We start from the raw sequence: 22,208 nt of genomic DNA on the forward strand, positions 1-22,208 counted from the left end.
TGTAGACACTTCCAGTGTGGTCAAATGCATCTGAATGATAAAAACAAAGTGGCTGACCACAGCTGTGAAGAAGCAGGAATTGCTACAAAAGCACCGATCACAATCGAGGTGATAGTGGAAAACTTGAAAATGGATCACCTATCAGCCTTTAACATCTCCTACGACGTGTCGAAAATCGCTGTCCACCAGATTCGCAGATTGTTCACACACATCTGAAAGTCCATCAAACTGAGGCAGCAGTAAAATTTTGCCACTGTGTCCGGCCTATCCCGATGATTGTTTTAGCTCTGTATTGACCGTAAACAAGTGCTGAACATATGAGGGGAGATCAAAAAGTTTCTGTTCGAGTGCATCGCTACAGTGTATATGCAACGTAGAAAGATTCCAATGTGGGTACATAAGCACTGACACACAAGCAAAGGATCAGTGTGGGGTTTGCGTCTTTCTGACACACACACACACACACACACACACACACACACACACACACACACACACACACACACACACGATAAATGAAGATGCTTTAAATGTGGCGAAGTTATTCCCAAAGGTGTCCAAACAGGGCTGAAACATTTTCCTGGCTGATGAAGGACAAAAACTGACAGACGTCAATCAGAAAATGAGTTACATATATAGGGAAGCATGTTTGTCGGAAATCACTGTCATTAAAGGATGCACTCAGTTCCACGTCGGTCGTCATACAACCCGAGAAGGTCGGCCAAAGTTGTACCGACTCGTACACGAGACACTCTAAATCTCTCCCCGTGTGATCATCACACAAAAAGGCCTCAAAGGGTCGAAGATTTCTGTCGGACGAGGACGTGTGGCAGTTAGTAACGGACTTCTTTGCGCAGGACACAGTGTTTTACCAGATGGTTATCTGACTCAGTGGACTCAATGCCCACAGTGATTTTACTCAATTGGTATAATGATTCTGGAACTGTACACCATTTGAATGGAAACTTTTTGATCACCCCTTATAATACTATAACCGAGAAAGAAACAAACCAAGCAGGGTGAATTCAGCACTGCCAATACAAGTGAAGATCCAACTACTATCAGGCAAGGCGATGCTGTGTGGTTTTTGTGGCTGTTGTCATGCAGTGCTAACATATCCAACTCTTAAGAGTAAGTTTAGAAAACGATTTCGAATTATGTTTACAGTTTGTTGTTAAGTGCTATCACGATCACACAGTAAGTGGATTTAAGGTGGGTAATTTCCACTTTGTTTTAAGCAATATTCTTCATGCATCTCAATGTTTATGACATATCTCCTGAACGGTGAATTGCACAATGATATAATTTTGCAGGTACATTTAGTGTTATGCATAGATATTGTCTGCATAAGTAATAAACTAAAACATGACACCTGATGCTGAAGTTTGGCTGGATGAACAGCAAAAATGTATCGAGTGATAAAGCCGGGTAACGCCACCAACAATTACCGGTATTTCGACATGTGACCATGCTGTCATTCTCGAGGCAAAAAATTGCAGTAAGTAAGCACTGTGGTATGCAATTCAAAACTTTCTTTTGCAGAACAATTCCATAAACACACACATTAATTCTCTCTCTCCCCCCCCCCCCCCCCAACAACAAAAGCTGACCAACATAAGAAGTTATTGATCAAACAATGGATGAGGTAACATTAACTCTGTCCTTGTATTTTTTTAACAAAGGAGACAGCAGGATTCCATGTAGAATTTAAGCAGAAACCTCCACCTCTATGTACAAGGTTTCTAAATTCAACTGCTTGCTTACAACACTACACTAATTGTGTGTTATGCCAGATGCCAAGACAATGTACGGCAATCTCAGATATGCTCAGCTGTTATAAGCTTGTATGACATGTAAGCTCAGCACAGCAATCCTGCACGGTCCTCATAGTCTGAATAATATACAACCACGGTGGCTGCTGCTCATACTTGAGGGAGTGGAGTGGGGGGTGGGGAGGAAGATCCCTGACAGTTCCAGGTGTGAGGAGGAAGATGATGTCAGAAGCTGCTGACAGTGGGGTGACGGGTGAGTGGGATACCTCAATATCGATTTTTCTTTGCTCTCAACCGATATATACCAATAACAAGCAGTTTTAAAGTTTGATAATTTGTATGGAATAATATTCATATAATTAACACATTTTAATACATGATTTATAAAATTCATTTAAATTATATTTCAATGCTAGGTTAAAGATACAGAATTCCCCAAGATTTCATGAAATTCACTGAGATTTCACTGATTTTTCTTGGTAATATGTAATTTCCTGAGAATTCCAGGTCTCCAGAAGAACTGCCACCCTGATATACCTCAACTGCAAGGAGTGAAATAGACACCCGCTTTACACACACTGAGATTTTTCTTAAATGGAGGTTGGAAAAACATTGCACATCGTATTTCCAAGAAATACAACCAATCTTCCAAGCAGTTAAGGGTGCAGCAAATAGTTGCAATTATGTTTATTGCATATCTACACTGCAGTCACTGTGTGGACATTTACTACTCGAAATCAAAGAAGTCACCGAGCACAACTGTTTCCGTACGGGATCAAACCCGATACGACCGATCGCGTTGGAAATGTTCCCCACATAAGGTAAAATGGGTGTAGACTGTGCCAACTGAGTATTGTCACCACTCACCCTGTGCACAGTAGGTCGATAGCACAACGACATCTTATCCGTCTTTCACTACACCCATCCTGACAAAAGGTGACATCAGGATGGGACAACACAGCTGCCAAACTCTCAGGATCTGAAATGATGTGGACCTTGTGAACCGAGGTACAAAGCACCCCTTCACACTGAGCCAAATAGTGACAACTATCAGCTTGTAGATAAAAGATAGTGTGAGTAGGTTCCCTATACACAGAATGTCCCAACATACCATCAACCTTCCCCCTGACAAACACATCAAGGAGGGGACAGTGGCCATCCTTTCCACCCCCATCGTGAAACAAATATTCGAGTGGATCAAATTCAGCTGCCCTAAAAAATGTTCGTATTCTCGCTGTTGTGAGCTCGAGCAACCTAAGAAATTTTTTTTAAAAATGCGCAAATTTCAAAGCAATTAACTAAGGCACGTTCCTCAATTTCCATTAACAAATTTACAATTCCCTCTTTCAGTTCGCAGTACTTGACGCTAAATAAAGAATAAGCATAAGTCAACACTCGCCAAAACAAGTTTGTTAATTCACACCAAACTTGACCTTAATTAACCGTAATGAATCAGACAGAGGAACACGAGTGAAGAGAGAGACCCCTTTATAACATAATAGAATATCAGAATCATTCACATGTACCCTCTAATGGACACACAAAAATTTGTCGAGTTCTGAATTTAATGCTCACACTGACTAACTAGTGGGCTCAACAGAGTAGCAAGGCATTTTGTTACATGACATGTAGAGCACCAATGTTACTTCACAACTGGACGAAAAGGAATCCTTTCTCTGTGGATCTTTGGAAGGCCATATAATCTAGGTGAAACATCACAATAAATATTAATACTCTTCCTAGTCTCCTTTGACAATGAACTTTTCTTCAGGAGGCTGTTAGTCTTTCAACATTTTTTGTGGGGTCAGCACTGATCCTTTAATACCCTGAATCAGATAGTAATCACTACATATTTTTAATGTAATCGTGCTCGTCCAGAACAACTGTTGCCAGATCAGCTCTTAGTTAATGTAAAGCAGTGTTTACTGTCTGATACAGTGTATTACAGGATCAGTACTGACTTCACAAAAAGAGTCTAGTGGAAGACTAACACTCCCCTGAAGAAAAGTTCCCCATCACAGGAGAGCACTAAGAGTTAATATTTATTTTGCTGTTGCACATAGGTTACATGACCTTCCAAAAATTCACAAGTTAAGGATTCCTTCTGCTTGTGGCAAACACTGGTGCTATGATATATCATGTAGCAAAACACTGTGCTACTCTGTTAAGCCCACTAATTGGTCGGTACAAGCATTACATTAAGAACACAGCATATTTCTTATGTCAAGCAGAGACAATATATCTGAACTACTCTGATAGTACATTGAGTTTTAAAGTGTGTGAACGAGTATTTCGAATGAAGTCTATGGCCCTTTTTGTCTTATGCAGGGAACATTTCTGACAAGATTAGGTTTGATTCTGTAGAATTTGTGCCCAGCAGCTGTATTCATTTCTAGTAGTAAATGGATGCACAGTGACTGCAATCTAGATATGCAATAAATATCATTGCAACCAATTACTGTCCCCTTTACTACTTGAAAGAGAGTGAATGCAGTGTCTGGCATGATTAGTCTAATTGGGACTTGTTTTTAATGTTTTAACTTACATTTCCTGCACTGAGGATGGCTACACAGTGACTGTACTCTAGATGTGCAATAAAAATCACTGTGACTGCTCTACTCTTTACTACTCAGAAGATTGGCCATATTTTGCAGAAATATGACATGCAACGTGTTTTCTGAATTGCATCTAAGATTAGGGTGCTTTTAGGTTGCTCTGAAAACCTATGTTTTGGATTCCCTTGAACAGCATTTTGCCTTGATAACAACACAGCGCTAACCTATCAGTCGGCAGTTGTCGATGACATTAACTGGCTGCATTCCCGTAAGTTATTTGAACACATTTACAAGACAAGAGAAGCTCAGTTTAACATCTTTCTTGTCATCATCATCATCATCATTTTGTGGTGCAGGAGAAGAGGCCACACTGTGCGCTGCTGGACTCCTCGTCCGCACTGTCAATCTGAGGGAAACTTTGTGCAGATGTTCCCCATAGAATAAAACTAATTAGTGCTCTAAAAGACTCTAGGTTGTACCGAGTTTTCAACAAATGTCATAATTCAAGCATGCCTTTGCCACCCTACATAACAAAACAAGGTATATGTTGAGAATCATCTTTAACAACTTAATGGTGTTTCAGAAACCTGTAGCTGGTTGTGATTTATCAGAAAATAAATCAGGAAAAGCAAAATTGGCATTCTACAGTTCTACACCTATATCTCGCAAGCCACCTTAAAATGCCACGTGGTTGGGGTATTCAGGGTACTACTGTCACTTCCCCCATTTCCTATTCCAGATGCATACGGTTTGCGGTAAGAACAACTGCTGGTTAAGCCTCAGTGTTGGCTCGAATCTCTCAAGAGTGTGGGATCTTAGATCCCAGGTAGGTAGGTTATAGAGCTTAAAAATGAAATGGACAGGTTGAAGTCACATATATTGAAAATAAATAAAGTGTGCTGGTAGAAGGCATAGGACTTATTAGATGAATATGAAGTTAGCAACACAAAAGTAAACAGATATTAAGTAAGGCAAGAATAGGCGTGATAATGAATAAGAAAACTGGAATGGGTGGAAGCTCCATTATTTAAAGACAAATTATTCAGTTTGTTAGCTGCAAATCCTTGCTAATCACTTCAGGAATTTGATGACTGTAAAATATCATAGTGGTACCAGTTTGGAGTGTGCAGCATAATTTTTTTAACTGAGTAATTTATGATGCAATGTTTTCATATTATTTCATTTTAAATATTGTATTTTATGGAAAACCAATAGTGACATATTGATTTTCAACCCATGTATATGTGCTGCATAATTTGTATATATGCGACTTGACTGTCAATTGCTGTAATAGCTAAATGACAATAAAATTTCATTCAATTCAATATTATAGATAGAGAAGAGGAAGCAAATAAAGACTTAAGTGGAAACGAGGCCTCTGAAGTGAGCGATATTTCCTTAGAATTACTGAGATTTTTGGGAGAGCCAATAATGACAAAATTATTTCACCTGGTGAGCAAAATATGAGACAGGCCAAATACCTTCAGGCTTCAGGGAGAATGTAATAATTACAATTTCAAAGAAAGCAGGTGCTAACAGGTGTGAATACCACTGAATCACTATTGTTGGAGAAAACTGGCATAGATTATTTACATAATTATGAAGAACTGAAAAACTTCTAGAAGCCAACCTCAGGAAAAATCAATTTGGGCTTCATAGAAACATAGGAACATGCATCACAATACTGTCCTACAACTAACCCTAGGACATAGGTTGAAGAAAGGTAAACTTACATTTAAAGCATTTGTAGATTTAAAGTAAGCTTTTGACAATGTAGACTAGACTACCTTCGAAATTTTGATGGCAGCAGGAATAAACTACACAGAGAAAACTTCTATTTATAGCATGTACAGAGACCAGACTGCATTTCTAACAGGACATGAAAGGGAAGTTGTAAATGAAAAACGAGTGAGATGGGGTTGTGGCATATTCCCAATGTTATTCAATCCATTCACTGAGTAGGCTGTGAAGGAAACCAAAGAGTAATTTAAGAAGGTAATTAAAGTCCAGGGAAAACAAATACAAAGTTTCATGTTTTCCGATGAATTTCTGCGTTTCAAAGTGTAGAAACTGACAGGAATCTTGGCAAAACAGTATGATCATGGTACTACCATTTGCTTAACACATAACAGAACACTAATCAGTTGCTGGTCAGTGTTCTTTCTTACAGGTATACTGGAACCTAGGGAATTAAAATGTGTAGCAGATACACAAAGCATATATTTTCAGTATGTTAATTCACAGTTATGTAATTTAGTATTGTTTAAGAAATGAACTGTTAAAACCTAAAATTTGGTTTGGACACCACAATATTGTACTAGGCATTTTTTCTATTTTAAAACTCACACAGAGCTGCCATTCCTATTCATTACTCACAATTCATATACTAAATACATACTTGATATTTGGTAAAACACACATCTGATACTTGTGATAGGCTTAGTTTTTTATCCCATCAATGGTCAGAGTGGGGTTCCCACACTTCATTCACCACTAGAATAGTTTTTCACGAAGGCATTTCAACATAAGGAAGTCTTACGTAAATATAACAAATATATAATCCATAAAAGACTAACAAAAATAAAAGTGCAGATTATTTCTATAAGCAGGGCACTTTTTCACCTTAAGAGGCACACTGAAAATTATTCACGACTGATTCTCTTTCGTAATTACTGAAGTAGTTGTATGTAATTTATAAGCATTTTTAATTTCACTGTGCGTGGAGCTAATGAAATTTTCTATAAACGAGAATTAATTATATTATACAGTCTTGATTTGCGAAAACTGTCTCGCATAATTGATATTGGTTACTGGTAAGATAAAAATGTGAACGGCTGTGCAATATTTTACCTAATCATACTTACGAAAGAAATGCACAAATAAAAATAATGGCAATGAAATTGTTTACACCTTTACAGCCATAATGGTTTACTATTCAAATAATTGCATGTCTATGCATGGAGCTCAGTTCTGAAAAAAGATGAAGCTTCCTCGCAGGATAGAGATATGCGCTATGCAGTCAAAAACTCTGCAATAGGATCATTCAATTATCGTTTCCTATGCCATGCAACTATTTGTCTATACTAAACAGTCAAGATGACTGACAACTTGAGTAGCAAACAGTCCAGTAATGATTTCTTACTGTGACAGCATTTTTCTATATAATCTATTATCAACAGACACACTATATCCGTACGCTTATCACAACCACGAGATCTTCATATAACAACAAAAATAAGCATATCGCAAGAGATGCTATGTGGGAGCATCACAGACTTCATTTTATTTCACTGCGTCGCTTCGTCTCATATTTAATTCCATGAATACCAAATAACTTCGAGAGTACACAAGCGAAACTACTGCAGTCTCGTCTCCCTCAACAATATTTTCTTAAGTAATAATTAATATGTACGGCAGAAACAATAAGAATTTCGACATAACATGAAAATATATAAAACTAAAATACCCATTTGTTCAATTCGAGAAAATATCATATAATTTATTTCGTTTGTGACAATGTATTTAAAACGCCGCAGGCAACTTCTTTCTATAACAGGATCCCAGTTTATTCATACAAAAATCTGCTTACGCGTACTGCTTCAAACCTGCTAAGTTAAGTTCTCAAAATTATACGAACTTTGAAAGCATTACCTCTGTTTTATTAGATTCTGTAGCATCGTTTTCTGTGTTTGGTTTTTCTCCGTGGTCGTTTGGTGATGCAGCAGCTCCATTTTCGTCGCCTTTCACTTCAGTTTTCTCGGTGTTTTCGAGTTTAGTTTGCTTAATATCCCCCTCCACGATTACATCCTCAGCTTTACGCTTTGTAGACATGCTCACAGACTTTTAACGAAAAATCACATGAAAATTCTTCCCTGGTAAACAACCTCTTTTATCGATTTGGGTCGTCCAACTCTTTCTATTGTTCCGTAATGTAACGTTTTTTTTTTTCACCCTCCCCACTACAACCAGTTTAGAAAAACATTTGCTCGTGAAGAAGTATCAATATGGCCCAACACTTGTTATGGGTTATTAAATTTTATTTTTTGAAAATGAAGGTGCTGAGCTATGTTTGGGTTCATAGGACTCATAATACGCTTCTTTCGTTAATTATCTGAGTAAATTTTCATTATGAAACACGTTTCATATCAGTTATATGCCTTCAATTATAAATGAAGTCATAAACTTGTGTGCAGCAGCTAGAGAAATATTCGTCTTCATCTGTACCTCGCATCTTAATTTGTATGAAGTGCTGACCATACATGCGTAGTTACACTTCAGTTTTTAAATTTGCTTGCCGACTGTCTTGGATTAATAATCTTAAATTGATTAAACAGCATACTCATTATTTTCTTAAAAAGATTTCTACTTCCGAATACACGTTTGCGGTTATTAGCTCGTTTTGTAATTCTTCCGCGGGTAAATTCGTGTCTGTTAAGTTTGTACCCGAGATGCCATTAAGTTCATGTAAAATGGCTGACGTTCACGATATCAGTTTAACTATGTGTTTTTCTTAGTAAATGCTGTATTTACAAATATTGGAAAGCTTCGTGTGTATAACAGTTGAGAAACTAACTAAATGCAAATTGTGTTTTACGGATTTATTAGGTTTTGGATGCGGATAACTGTAGAAATCAGTTTCGTGTTGGTGATGCGATACCCAGCACGTAAGTGTTGAAATGCCGTAGCGTTGATTACAAAACTGGTTTGGCGTGTTTTGATTATTAGTAATTTTCTTCATCTTACATAATTTCGTGTCTTTATAAATATTATGAAAAGTAGTGTGAAACTTGTTCTTTCGTGATTTGTAAATTAACTGATATGTTTACAGAATAATTATATATTCTTGGTAAGGAACTGGCTTAGGAATAGTATTGTGTAGCTAGAGTTTCATTTATGTCATTAAATATTGTTAAATCTATGTAGGGGATGTCGAGGAATTGATATTATACCTTGAATTGTTTCTCTAAATGAGCAATGTTTCACTAGCTGGGGAGACGGACTTGGCACGTAGCAATATGTATTAGACTTAAGTTTGGTTCTTTATATTATATACACGTTGTTGTTTTAAAGTATATGTATAGATGCGTAACATTTTTCAAGGAAGTGGTTTGAGGCGCATTGGTGTGAAAGTAAAAATTTGGTGTTTGTAGTATGGTGATGTGGTAAGGGGGAGAGTGCTACGAATTTTTTGAGAGAGAAAATGGCCACCAGAAGTTTTTCAAAGTTATCTTCTAAATCAAAATTTACCTGCATCATTACGGCCTTCTTACATAGAAAAATATGAGCCCCGTGGCTTATTATTAGTTTTAGTAATATATACATAAACATTCAAATAAATGTTGAAGATTGGCACATGACATTAGTTACTATCTTCTTTAAATTTACTAGTTTGAGCTAGTTCTCCTGTTTGTCATATTTAGTAAAGGCTTGTGTCTACAAAAACGCTCAGTAAGCACAGTGAGAGACATTTCCCACCTTTTATTAGGCTACCTTATTTAACTTGGCAGAAATATACAAGCATTTATTGTTTGTTTCTTGGCTTAAGTGCAGGAATACTGATATTAGCAAATATAAGCTTAAAGAAGGAAGTGTTTAAAAGACACCTGTAATTTTTTTTTTTTTTTTTTTCCGAGGCATGTTCACATTTTCAAAATGGTTTAAATTTGCCATTTTCATCGCAATAGTTGGATGACATGAATAGTAGTATCTTTCAGATGCTTTTAGTAGTGTGCTGGTGTATGCTAACTGCCTAAAATTCAATCAGACTGTGTGCAAAATGGAATTGTCACTTTGGACAGAAACTTGGAAACTATTAAATTGATGAGCCATGCAGTGGCATTTGGAAAACAGTGGATGCCGATTACTGTAAAGTAATAGGAGTTTGTAATGAAAATATATGCAGGGTGATTACTTGTTAAGTTGTTTAGGGATCTTCACATGCATCATTCTGTGTTCGGTGTGTGTTTTTGCTAAATGGCCTGAGGAATATTCAGAGGAGAACATTATGGTCAAATATTCCCTCATATTCCTGGTTCCACAAAGTTAAGGGGAATAAAAAAAATTATAAGTTCCATGACTCACTTGAGATTTAATGTTGGATAATTCCGAAACAACCTTAATGGAACACATGTTCAAGATAACCTGTGTTGTGAATGTGATGGAATAACAGTAGAGGATATCAGTGACATATTTTATTAATGTGAAATGTATACAAACCAGAAAATCATTGCTGTACAAAAACCAATCTGATGTAATCAATCATCAATACCAGCAACCATACCAACTCTCCTTCATCGTATTGTAGTTTTTAGAATTAATTATGACATTCATCGATAAATGCATTCAAAACACTTAGAGATGGCCGTGACCTTCTGGTCAAGAGTCACTATAATAAAACAAAAAATTTTGATGAAAACTGAAAATTTTAACAGCAGTTAGTTCTCTTTCAGCTTCCCCTCTTATAAATTCAAAAGGTAATGAAACATAATTTAAAATCTTATGTGAAATGCAAAGTTAATGAGAGAGAAAGCTTAATTATCCAAAAGGCATCCACTAAAGGCTTAGAAATATTTGGAAGAAGAAAACTTCTATTCATGATGAGAAAATTTAGACTATCCTGTTGGCACTAAGGAGAAAGGCAATTAAAAAAAAGTGTGGGTGACTATGTTGCTGAGAGAGTAGTTGAAACATCTAGAAAGCTGGATTAGCAGTACCAGGGAAAAAGTAGGGGAAAGATGTAGCAAAGAATGGAGTACTTGTTTTTTTCTGAGGATGATTAGTAGGGTCTGCCCTACCATGAATGAGTATTTGTCAGGATTAATGGAACAAAGTACAGAAATAAGAATGGTTGTTGCTAAGAAATTTGAAATAAATGTTCATGGCTTATCAAAGTAATCATGCCAGAGTTTGGTTATCTAAATTCTGTCAGATCTCTGGATAAGGCGGTGTATCTCAGGTTCCTCAGTGGTCTACTCAGTGTATGTTCCCACAATGCACAAGAATATCAAACTTATATTTCCTCGTAGGACAATTGACAAAAGACTACAGCAAGTGTTTGGCAGTTTGCAGCACTGAAACAAAAATTCTTAATGTGATAGCTGTCTTAAAAGAAATCCCGCTGAAAACACCTTGCTCCCGTTGAAAACACCTTACTTATCTGCGCAAGGACATTGTGTGGAAACAGGGGACCCAGACAGATTATGCATTGTTTGAAACTTAACAATTGCAAATTGATTAAGGTGAGTTGATTTTCTCTTGTTCAGGGAAGCTTGTTGATAAATTATACCTGATTGTTTGAGCCTAGTTCACAGAAAGTGCACACATTCAGATGTGTGAGAATTTTGTTTTTCTTGGGTGGTGCAGTCTAGTTTGTGTAGCTAATCATTTTACAGTGCTTCCAGTACCATCACATGAAGGGTTTCCGTTACTTGCAAAAAAGAGACCGAGGGTGACAGACAGAGAGCAATAATGGACAGCATCCTGGACAATAAAGAGAATAGTTCTCTGCACAATCAAGCGTTGCAATCACATCACCCGGCTTAAGCGGTCGTCTTACCATTTTGAGAGACTATTTCTGAATTTTGATATTCAGGTCAAAAGTTGTTTATGTTTTGTGACAAAATCATAAACTCCCTGGTGCTTAGTTTTAAGTGATGTTTGTATATGTCATTCCATGTCTGTATCCCACAGTTTGTTCAGGATCAACAGCCTTGCACACATCAGTAAGTTGAGATAAAGTAAATTTCTTCCAGGTCACTTCCCACATTGGTGCAGTGTATGAGCACTTATTGCAATACTCTATGCAGCCTAATCCATTGGAAAAATTCTAATCCTTATCAATGATGCTGTTGACATCATAAGTTTAATACTGTGTTTCATTGTGCGCACGCGTGCACACACACACACACACACACACACACACACACACACACACACACACACACACACTCACTGCCCCTCTCTCTCTCTCTCTCTCTCTCTCTCTCTCTCTCTCTCTCTCTCTCTCTCTCTGATTGGGTGACTGGGGAACTGCCAGTGATAAACAATTTTGCTCAGAGTTCACAGAATTTAGAAAAGCTTATTCCTTCATGATATATGTTTGACTTTGTGAAATTGAACAGTTCTTTCAAATAGTACAAAGATCTGGGTTAGGCAAATAAAAGAACATTGGAAACTCTAGCAGAAATACACATTAGTATTGATTTTTAAGTTGAATCAGAACTCAACATTTGTTGTCTGATATTTCTTCACTAGCTGCCAGCCAATTCTTGTATGTGGCAGGTGCAGAAACTGCAACCCTCTATGCTTCACAAATTTCAACTCCCAACATATCCGGCTTAACAACCGATTTGAATTCATCAAAGCAACAATAAAGGGTAGGCCCTACAGATGTCTCGGACTCTTTCTGATACTTCAGTCTGCGAGCTTGCCAAGTTAAATAATAATATATGGAGGAAACAGAAGAAAAATTTAGAATTACAGTTTATTGACAAAAAATAAAAACTTTGAGGTTTGCCAATGTAATTCTGAGAGAGACAGCAAGGAGCTTGGAAAAACTGTTGAAGGGAGTGTACAGTGTCTTGAAAGGAAGATATAAGATAAACCTAAACAAAAGCTACACAAGAGTAATGGGATATAGTTGAATTACCTCAGTCAATGCCGAGGGAATTAAATTAGGAAATGAGACTGTAATAGTAATAGATGAGTTTTTCTATTGGGGCAGTAAAATAAGTTGCCAACATAGAAAGGATATAAAAGTCAGACTGGCAATGGCAAGAAAATTGGTTGTGAAAAGTGTTAGGGTGTCTTTTTTGAAAGTGTATGTATGGAGTGTAGGAAGTGAAACATGGAGGGTAAACAGTTTAGATGAGAAGAATACGAGCTTTCAAAATGTAGTGCTACAGAAGAATGCTGAAGGTTTGATGGGTAGATCATGTAACCAATGAGGTGATCTGAATAGATTTGAGGAGAAATAAATTTGTGGCACAATTTGACTAAAAGGAGGGATCAGTTGATAGGACACATTGTGAGACACCAAGAGGACACAAGTTTAGTATTGGACATAAAGTGGGGGGTTTCTAAAATTTTAGAGGGAGACCGAGAGATGAGTGCAGTTAGCAGCTTTAAAATTATGTAGGTTGTAGTAATTGTTCGCTGATGAAGAGGCTTGGACAGCTGAACCAAACCAGTTGTAGGAATGAAGTCCACAGTATCACAAATGTAGACTGAAGGACTTCATAAGCATATTAATTTGATGATTCTTCCATTTTTATTAATATAAAGTTTTCTTCTGTTTAAAACCCATCTTTATGATTGCATGTTTTCTGAGATAGATGAAATACACATTTTTTTCATAATCTGGACTTGTTCATGGTAAATGTTGAGAATCTACTATGTGTGTGTTTGTATGTGTGTTTATTACTTACAAAAAAACTTTTTATAAGAAATATTTGACAGTCCTCAGCCAGCCTTTAAACGGTATGTTTATGCCGCAGCCTCACAGGCGCGCTTTGCCAGCACATCTGGCTGCCTCTGGTAAATGAACCTACTGCCACACGGTGGCTGAAGTTTCTACAAATTTAGTGTTTTTTTGTATTGTTAATAATATCACAGCAATTCCTGCCTAAATAATATGTTTGTACACACAGTTACGTGTTGTGTGCACCGTGCTCGTTCTTCCTCGGCGGGCGGGGGGAACTCAAATCCTGTTGTGCTCAGAATTGTGGTCTCCTACCTTCTTTTGCAAACAGTTGACTTTCCAACTTTATATGTTGCTTGCACATTGTCAGCACAGTCCCTCCTTTCCTTCTCACCATCAGTAAATGTAATGACTTAGAGCAGGGGTCTCTCAAACTTTTTAGTCCGCGGGCGACATTGACTCCTCCACGAAGTCATAAGGTCCAAGATCTACCTAGTGGGATTAAAGCACCCTAGCATTCCACGATCACCATAATGTAAGGCTAAAGGAAAGATGAAATCGCAAAAATTTAAGGTTGTGGGAATAGCTAGCACTGAAACAAACTACGATTTTTATTTAATTACATAATTTTGATTGGTGGACGTACCTGACTGAAATTCTATCGTATTTTATTCTGGCGAATTTCACTGACAAAAAAGTGTGTCACTGTACATTCTTCACAAAAGCGTCCTGCAAAGTTAACAAAATCTCAAAATCATTGTTAGCAACACTATTACTGCAAGACGTAACAGAGGTAGAGTATGTCAACGCATTGTTATTTCAAGCGGCGCAACAATAAGTTTAATTATGTAGTCTTGTAGCGAGTAGCAGAGCAGTGTCGCGGTGCACTGGTCGCCCTCAAAACTCATTTGTTGGCAGTATAGGCACCACCTCAAATATTTGGCAGGCCGGATACCGGGGATTCCGGCCAGCTAACGCGGGCCGGTTTGCTGGCCGTTGGGCCGTTTTGGCCTGCAGGCCGTAGTTTGGAGATCCCTGACTTGAGTAATTCTCGGTGGTATCGGGCAAGTTCATGTCACCAGTGTGGCGCGATACTTTGGCGAGGTGACTGCTCGCCACGTTTGGGTGTTCCTGGTAGCTGAATGTCTTCTGCTGGGCACTGCTTTTAGGGTCCCCCACTGCCTGCAGCCCTCCGGCTTTGGGTGTGGACCCAGTGCAGTGGTGGGGAAGTGCAACATGGCGATTCAATTTGGTGTCCTCAGTCGCGCTACAGATGGCACCGGACACAGGTCTCTGTCAAAGTCGTGACAGTGCATCCTCATCCTCTTAAATTGCTGTAATGGAAGCGGATTTTCGTATAGATTGCTGCTGTGCTCTGATGTTCGAGGTTGGTTTCCAGGCCTTGTTTAATTGAAACTAGTGAAATAATAAATAAAGGAAGCTGTTTTCAATTAGGCGAGGCCTGGGACTCGGCTCTGAACACGCTCAAAGCACAGTGGCAGCCTGCGTGGAAATCCGCTCCTGTGGCACCAGTCGAAGAGGATGGCCGTGCAAACTGCCACTGTTGCCTGTGAAGGAATTTACTATTTTTATGGGCTGTGACATAGAAGTGAAGAAAGAATGATCCAGTACTGTATGTACAGAATTCCTTTCTTTCGTGCCAGTTAATGATAACAAATAAATTGTTTGTGACCATTGATTGGAATTAGGGAAAGTCATTCCAGAATTTTATGTGATCTCATTCTGTGTTAGCTCTGAGAAGTAACACGCACATTACTTTCGACTGCAACACAGCTGTACCTTACCCTGTGACCACGTTACTTCCCACCACGACCGAGTCTACAGCTCACTTTGTCGACTAATGATTAGTAAATAATGCTAATAGACATCAGTAACTTTGTTCTCATGCTTAGTGCTTCTGTCCCGTTGCAGATGCGGGCCACGTAATACACGGTGGCAATCGATTGTAGACGAGAGCAGAAGACGGCTCCATTAGTTTGTTACGAAAACATTAGGAGAGGGGAGAGAGACCGGCAAAGGTGGCCGGTGGCATGAAATCGGATTCAAAGTCCGACGGCGGAGGCGGCGATATGGGAGACAGGCGAGTGAGCATCGGCGATGACGACAGGCGCGAACGAGACAGGGACCGTGACGCCAGGGACCACCGCGACTCTGGCGGAGGGCTGGGCGGTCGGAGACGCGGCGAAGACAGGGGCTCGGACGGAGATGCGTCTGGCGGTGAGGAGAGCAGCGTGTGCCGCGACTTCCTGCGTTCGAATTGCAGGCGCGGGCGGCGCTGCCGGTATATCCATCCTGAAGGGAAGGAAGGGGAAGAAGGTAAGTGGTAAGAGGTGTGTCAATGGTATTAATGGAGTTCCCGGATGTATCAGGCTCTCCTAATTATCAAAGTTCTACCTTGTCAGTATCACGATTACAGTAAATTATTTTCACACCATTAGTGATTACGGCAATGTGCTGTTTTCAGTTTCTTACTCTGAAACCAATGTATAATACATGACTCGAGTCTTAAATTGTATATTTGATAAACATGTGAAAATTTCTAATGTTTTTATTGCTTACTACATTTTTGCTGTTTGTGCAGTAGTACTTCAATGTCACACGTGACATTTCTTAATTTGTTGCCTCTTTATTACTAACTCTATTCATAACACCATAGCTAGATATACACGAGTGGATTTTAGTGATGTGAATTTCGGGTGAGTTTTTGAAGACCTGCAATTCTTGCCTGTGTGTTAGTGGAGGCACAACCTTGAGAACATTAGCAACAGTTCTGGGAGCTGCTGATCCAGTCTCTCAGCATGTGCGTGCGCGCGCTCGCGCGCACACACACACACACACACACACACACATTCAAAAGTGGATTTCTATGCAGGGCTTTGTTCAGCCAAGTCTGAGAGTTTATGCTGAACAAGTACATATTGGCCACATAAGGATTGTGAGGATAAGAATAGAATAATTACTACACGCACAAAGACATTCAAACAACCATTCTTCCCACTCTCCATATGTGAATCGAATGGGAAGAAACACTAATAACTGGTACAATGGGATGTACACTCTGCCACGCATCTCACGACGGTTTGCAGGGTATAGTGTAGATGCACTTCCTCACATGATTTTGAAGAAAGTATTGGTTATTACATAAGTTATAGCTTCATATGTCAGCTTCGTGATGAAGTGCCTGTCATTTCGTTAATGGTTATAGTTATTTTGATATTTTGGATATAAGTAAAGCAGTGCTTGAATATCAAATATTTTGCAATCAAAAATAGGGGTCACTATGAATATGTATTTTATTTATGCTTGGGAGGAGATCTCTGTCACCAATAATGAGGAAATGAAATACTCATAACATACCTCATTACTCACTAAAGGGTTGAGATATCAAAACAAGATTTTGGCAAATAACAGTCTCCTCTTTGAGTGATATTTTGGCATTTGATAAACGTTCAGTACAATCTTATCTACTGCGATATTTGAGTAACTGCAGACTTTTGCGAAAAGAATGATGTAATTTTTTTAAGTCGTCGATAGATTGTGAAGTGCGAATTAGTGTGGGCTTTGCAACAAGATAAGTGAAGAAATTACACTTTGGTATTTATACCGAGTATGTGCTTTTTTTTTCTAAGCTTTTGACCTGCTTTGTCCTCAGTTCCTTGTTTAATAAACCACTGTTTCAGTATCCTATTACAATTGCAACTGCATTAGCATGTCAGCGAGGTAACATTGTGTAAAGTCCACTTTGTTCTGTCAAAAGAAGTAAATTTTATCACGGCAACCAGAGAAATGTAGGTGATACTCGAAATTCGCCACTGAGAAATGTGTGGTTTTCAGGTGATAGCAAGTTTCAGTTGCTACAACTATTGAAAAGAGATGCACCAATGACCACGTCAAAAAATTTGTGCTACAAAATACCTTGTTGTAAAATTTGACAGATTGACATTATGCAAAAAAGAATGTAATAAATAAAAATAAAGTAGGTCATACAATGAGATGGTTGAAACATTTCTAGGCACTATTCCCACTGTGAATTAAAGTGTTATAAAAACTGACAACAGTGCCAAATAAGGTAATACCTCAAAAAGATGCAAGCAGACAGTGTTTCCTGAGACGTAATATATCGTAAATAACATCAAGATATTTTGTAAGGAACTATTTTTAGATGCAGGAAGCAAGCCACATTGTAAATGTGTTTCATTACAGACCACTGATGAAACATCATTTGATAAAAAAAATACACATTTTGTTTTAGCTGCAATGTTGGATTTAAAATAACTATAATAATTTCATAAATAATCTCGGAGAAGGAAGGTCTCTTGAAAAAAGTGTAAAAGGGGGATGGAGTGAGTTGTATAAATCAACACTATAGTGAGTGCCAATAAAATATTACTTGTACTATGTTCATTACTGTAGGCTATTACCCGTACCAGTTTATGTCCTTTATTTTACAGGTATTACAGATTACTGTAAAAAGGCTCAAACAGTCAGTGACTGCCACAAATGCTTTCCTAGCATCTCCCCTACTTTCTCTCGAAGATATAAACTACTTTCAAAGAGCAAAAATGTAGTACAATAAATAAAGTACCTATAAAACGCTTCTCTGTACAGTGTATTTGTGGTTAGACACAGTCGCAACTCTTGAAATCTGTCACCCGTGGCACCTTTCCAGTTGGAGCGTGCAAGGCAGTCCTGGGTCTGCGGGTAAATCGCGAAAATCCGCTGAATTGCCTCCGCACGAGAAACGTGTCGGCCTGCGGGTAGATAAGAGAGCTGTATCCAATTGATGGGGACTACACATTGGTGGAAAACTTTGGGCCTCAGATTGGCGGGCCACATCTGTCAGGCTCCTGTATAACTGGCCCGTGGTGGAAATTTTCTTATGCATGGCCAGCTATTTTGCCGACAAGTGTCCAGATATACCACTGAACATATCCGTAAAATAATTCAGTGTACAAGTTCAGGAGATAAGATGTATAAATATTTGTTAAAATAACTCTTGCTTACATGCTTAACATCAGGTGTTAACACTAGACCCATTTACAGGACAGTTTTGTCCCATAATCCCACATCACTTGTAATTGTTTTTGGAGGTAGATGAGAATTCATGAATATTTCTTAGCCTAGTTCATTGTGAAATCAGTGGCAACAATTCCACAGTTTTTGAGAAAAGATAATAAATGCCTACAACAGGTGGAGTGACATTCTTGTTCCATTGAGTGAAGTAATTGTTGACAACTCCAGTACATTGCTGGTAGCCTTTATTGAGTCTGCTGCTGCAGTGCAGAAATGAAACTGTAATTGTGGCTTCTTTTACCAAGTTAAACTACAGTATTTACTCGAATTTAAGCCGCACCTGAAAAATGAGACTCAAAATCAAGGAAAAACTATTTTCCCAACTCGTAACCCGCACCTGAAATTTGAGGCTCGAAATTCAAGGGCAAGAAAAGTTTTAGGCCGCATCTCCAAATCTAAACAAAGTTGGTCCATTGTAATATGAGACACAATTTAGGTTGAATGAATGACGATACAACTACAGCAGTTTGGTTCGAGACGTAAGCTTAGCAGTTCAGCTTTACCAGATAGCCCTTGCTATGCGTCAGGCACTCTGTCCGTATTTATACCGATACCCTTCCTTTTTCATATGCTTCGTCTGGTTTCCACTGATTCCTTATTTTTCTTTAATCTGATACGCGCTGTTTTCTTTATTATAGGTGTTTACGTCACTCTACGCTAAAAATGCATTACTGTACTGTGCCATGCATTGTTTGTCGCATTTTGATAGTGCGTGTTTACAGCCTGTCGCCGCTCACGGCATTTCTTGCTTTTGTGCGCGCTAATTAAAAAAAAGAGAGAGAGGAATCGTATCATTAGTGAAACAATGGCAATAGACTGCTATTTATAGTTACTTACACTGCTGCTTTCTTTGGTAATGATCAACAAGAACCAAATAATAGACTGTATGATAGATGTTCTGAACGAGAGTTTAGCCAAAATTTTTCTCCGTTTGAAAATCTTTGCAGACGCCTCTTTAGTAAATTACATTCTGCACAGAAATTAGTCATCTTAGATTTAAAAATCTAGTCAATTGCCATGCTTCATTTCTGACTGTATCACTATCAGGCATAAGAATAATATTAATATAAACATGACATGATATGTATATTCTTCCACGTTTGCTATTTCACTCTAGTTTTGTAGTTTATTAGGCAGACAGCATTTAAATGAGATAGCAGCAAACACAAAACAATACATGGCAAAATGTTTATATTTGTATTATTCTTATGGTGAAGAGAATACTGCACGGGATTCACAATTCATCAAAGTTCCTGTTAGCAACCAGCTCTTCTCACAGGTAGGAAAAAATTCAGAACGTCGAGTTGGCCATATTGACAAACATCCCTAACAGTCTTGCCAGTCAGATTTTCGTAGTACATTGAAATGCTGCTACATTTGAAGATGAATACAAAAACCGGAAAAAAAGTGCGCCTTAGATTCGAGTAAATACGATATATAAATAGAATAAACAGACCATGTGAAGTAGTGCAACATGGTTCTTGGTCTCGGGGAGGATGAACAGATGTCTTCTTCGATAAATAACGGTGGACATGTTGATTTGAAAATATGTAGACAGTATTTCAACAGATTCTGATAATGGTGCAAACTGCAGTCAGGTGAGTCAATGAATGGCAGTGAAGATTCACATGAATTTCCAGTAGTGGAAATACCAAGAAATAAAATGTGTCTGAAATTGCATATTTTTGTTTTCCCAGTTTTCATTGTAGCTGTGTTAATTCCATCAAAAATGCTCGTTTCACTTATCTCTATCTACTGCTTCATCCAAAGGGCAAACAAATTGTAACGTTACAGGTGAACAGGTGGTTATACAACAGTGCTTTGTGGTAGTGAAGGCAGTGCTGTTTATGGTTGGCATTTTGCAAGCTGACACTGATGAACAGAGTGCAGCTAAAGCTAAGTAATGCACTAGTGACCCACACACATGCTGAAAGGTGATTCAGGTGAAATATGCTTTTTGACTAATATGATTCTTCAGAGCTCCTGATGGTATGAAGTGAGAATTGGTTCCTACCAATATTGGAACTCCTTTGAAGTGTGGACAGCAAAATGTATTGACGGGATTCAAAACATGTACACTCCTGGACCATATATTTCTATAGATGAGCAGTTGTTTCCAACCAAGTGTCAATGTTGGTTTCCTCATCGTTTGGATGCAGAACCTAATGAGTATGGCAGAAATACTAGATCTGTTGATAAAGATTCCAAATGTATGCTCAGTTTGGTAAAGATGGAAATTTATCCAGCCTAGTGTGCAAAGAAAGCTCAGAAGGATCTATACAAAGCTGTAGCTTTCAAAAATATCAATATGATCCTTATAATGTGTCGTGCGAAACCCACGAAAGAATGCAATAATTCAGTTCTTGCATCAAGATTTTGACTTGACTGTATTTCGATAAAAATAAAAGGTTCTGCCAAGATATTACAAATAATTAACAATCACGTATTTGCATGTTAAATTTGATGCGGTGGAAAAGTAAGAAAATATTTCGTGTTCAGATTTAAATAAAATAATAGACAACTAGAGTAACTACTTACTACAGAAAAACTCATCCTTTAAAATAAAATAGACCAAGAACAAGCTGTAAAAGCATTTGCTAATGAAGGAACATTATGGCCCTGATGGCAGTTTCGGAAAAGAAAAAAAAAAAAAAAAAGAAACTGGCATTTCTAGTGTTAAATACACTCTCATTTGTAAAGTAATCAGACATTTGAAGCTGTTTGATACACGGGAGTTAGATTGTTTAAAGACTCAGGATGCGAGATTTACTGGTACAAATACAACACGATGGATTAAAGTATGATCCCACAAATAGAGAAAGACACACGAAACACAACTTGCCTGTGATGAGTTTTACTGTGCGCTGTATCTGATTATATAACAGTATTATGATGATCTCAAACTCGCCAGCGAAAAGTACGTAATAATTAGGCACCATGTCCTGCCTCATAGAGACAGGTATGATCTGCTTGGCAGCGGTGGCCATTGCCTGCAGATCTTTCAGCTGCCAAGTCAGTCTGTGAAATAGATTGTGAATTTTTTTGCGTACACACGTACGCTGTTGTGGTACTAGTGTTGACTAAATGGTTGAAAGAGTAGAATGTTCTCATTAGTTTACTATGCCAGTAGTTACAAAGAATAATTGTAGAGTCCATCAACACTTCAAAAAATCAGGATAGGTAAATGGCTAAACATAACACAACAAATCGTGCAGTATGTGGAAAACAAATTTTTTTTTATTAGTGTGTTTTATAGATGACATGATTTTGAAAAGGATAGGTTGCTACTCACCGTATAGGTGAGACGTTGAGTCAGTGTGTGTATGTTATATAATTCAGAAGGCGGCCTTTTGGTCGAAAGCTTGCTTG

At 38.1% G+C, this 22,208-nt stretch overlaps 2 protein-coding genes across 3 annotated transcripts in view; one reads left to right on the forward strand and one right to left on the reverse strand.

Annotated features, from left to right (window-relative positions):
- The window catches only part of LOC126295278 (protein RCC2), a 68,414-nt gene extending 59,902 nt beyond the window's left edge, over positions 1–8,512 (reverse strand). Inside the window, exon 1 of the mRNA XM_049987707.1 lies at positions 7,979–8,512. Coding sequence (XP_049843664.1) covers positions 7,979–8,158 — 180 coding nt within the window. The 5' untranslated portion in view covers positions 8,159–8,512. The remainder of the gene's footprint in view (positions 1–7,978) is intronic.
- A 54-nt stretch (positions 8,513–8,566) lies between these two features.
- LOC126295276 (zinc finger CCCH domain-containing protein 10-like) overlaps positions 8,567–22,208 on the forward strand; it is a 122,926-nt gene continuing 109,284 nt past the window's right edge. Inside the window, exons 1-2 of one of the 2 annotated variants that reach the window (XM_049987706.1) lie at positions 8,567–8,991; positions 15,678–16,082. In XM_049987706.1, coding sequence (XP_049843663.1) covers positions 15,797–16,082 — 286 coding nt within the window. In that variant the 5' untranslated portion in view covers positions 8,567–8,991; positions 15,678–15,796. The remainder of the gene's footprint in view (positions 8,992–15,677; positions 16,083–22,208) is intronic. The other variant, XM_049987705.1, reaches the window with a different exon arrangement.

The sequence above is a fragment of the Schistocerca gregaria genome, chromosome 11, assembly GCF_023897955.1.
Source record: "Schistocerca gregaria isolate iqSchGreg1 chromosome 11, iqSchGreg1.2, whole genome shotgun sequence".
NCBI lineage: Eukaryota > Metazoa > Arthropoda > Insecta > Orthoptera > Acrididae > Schistocerca > Schistocerca gregaria.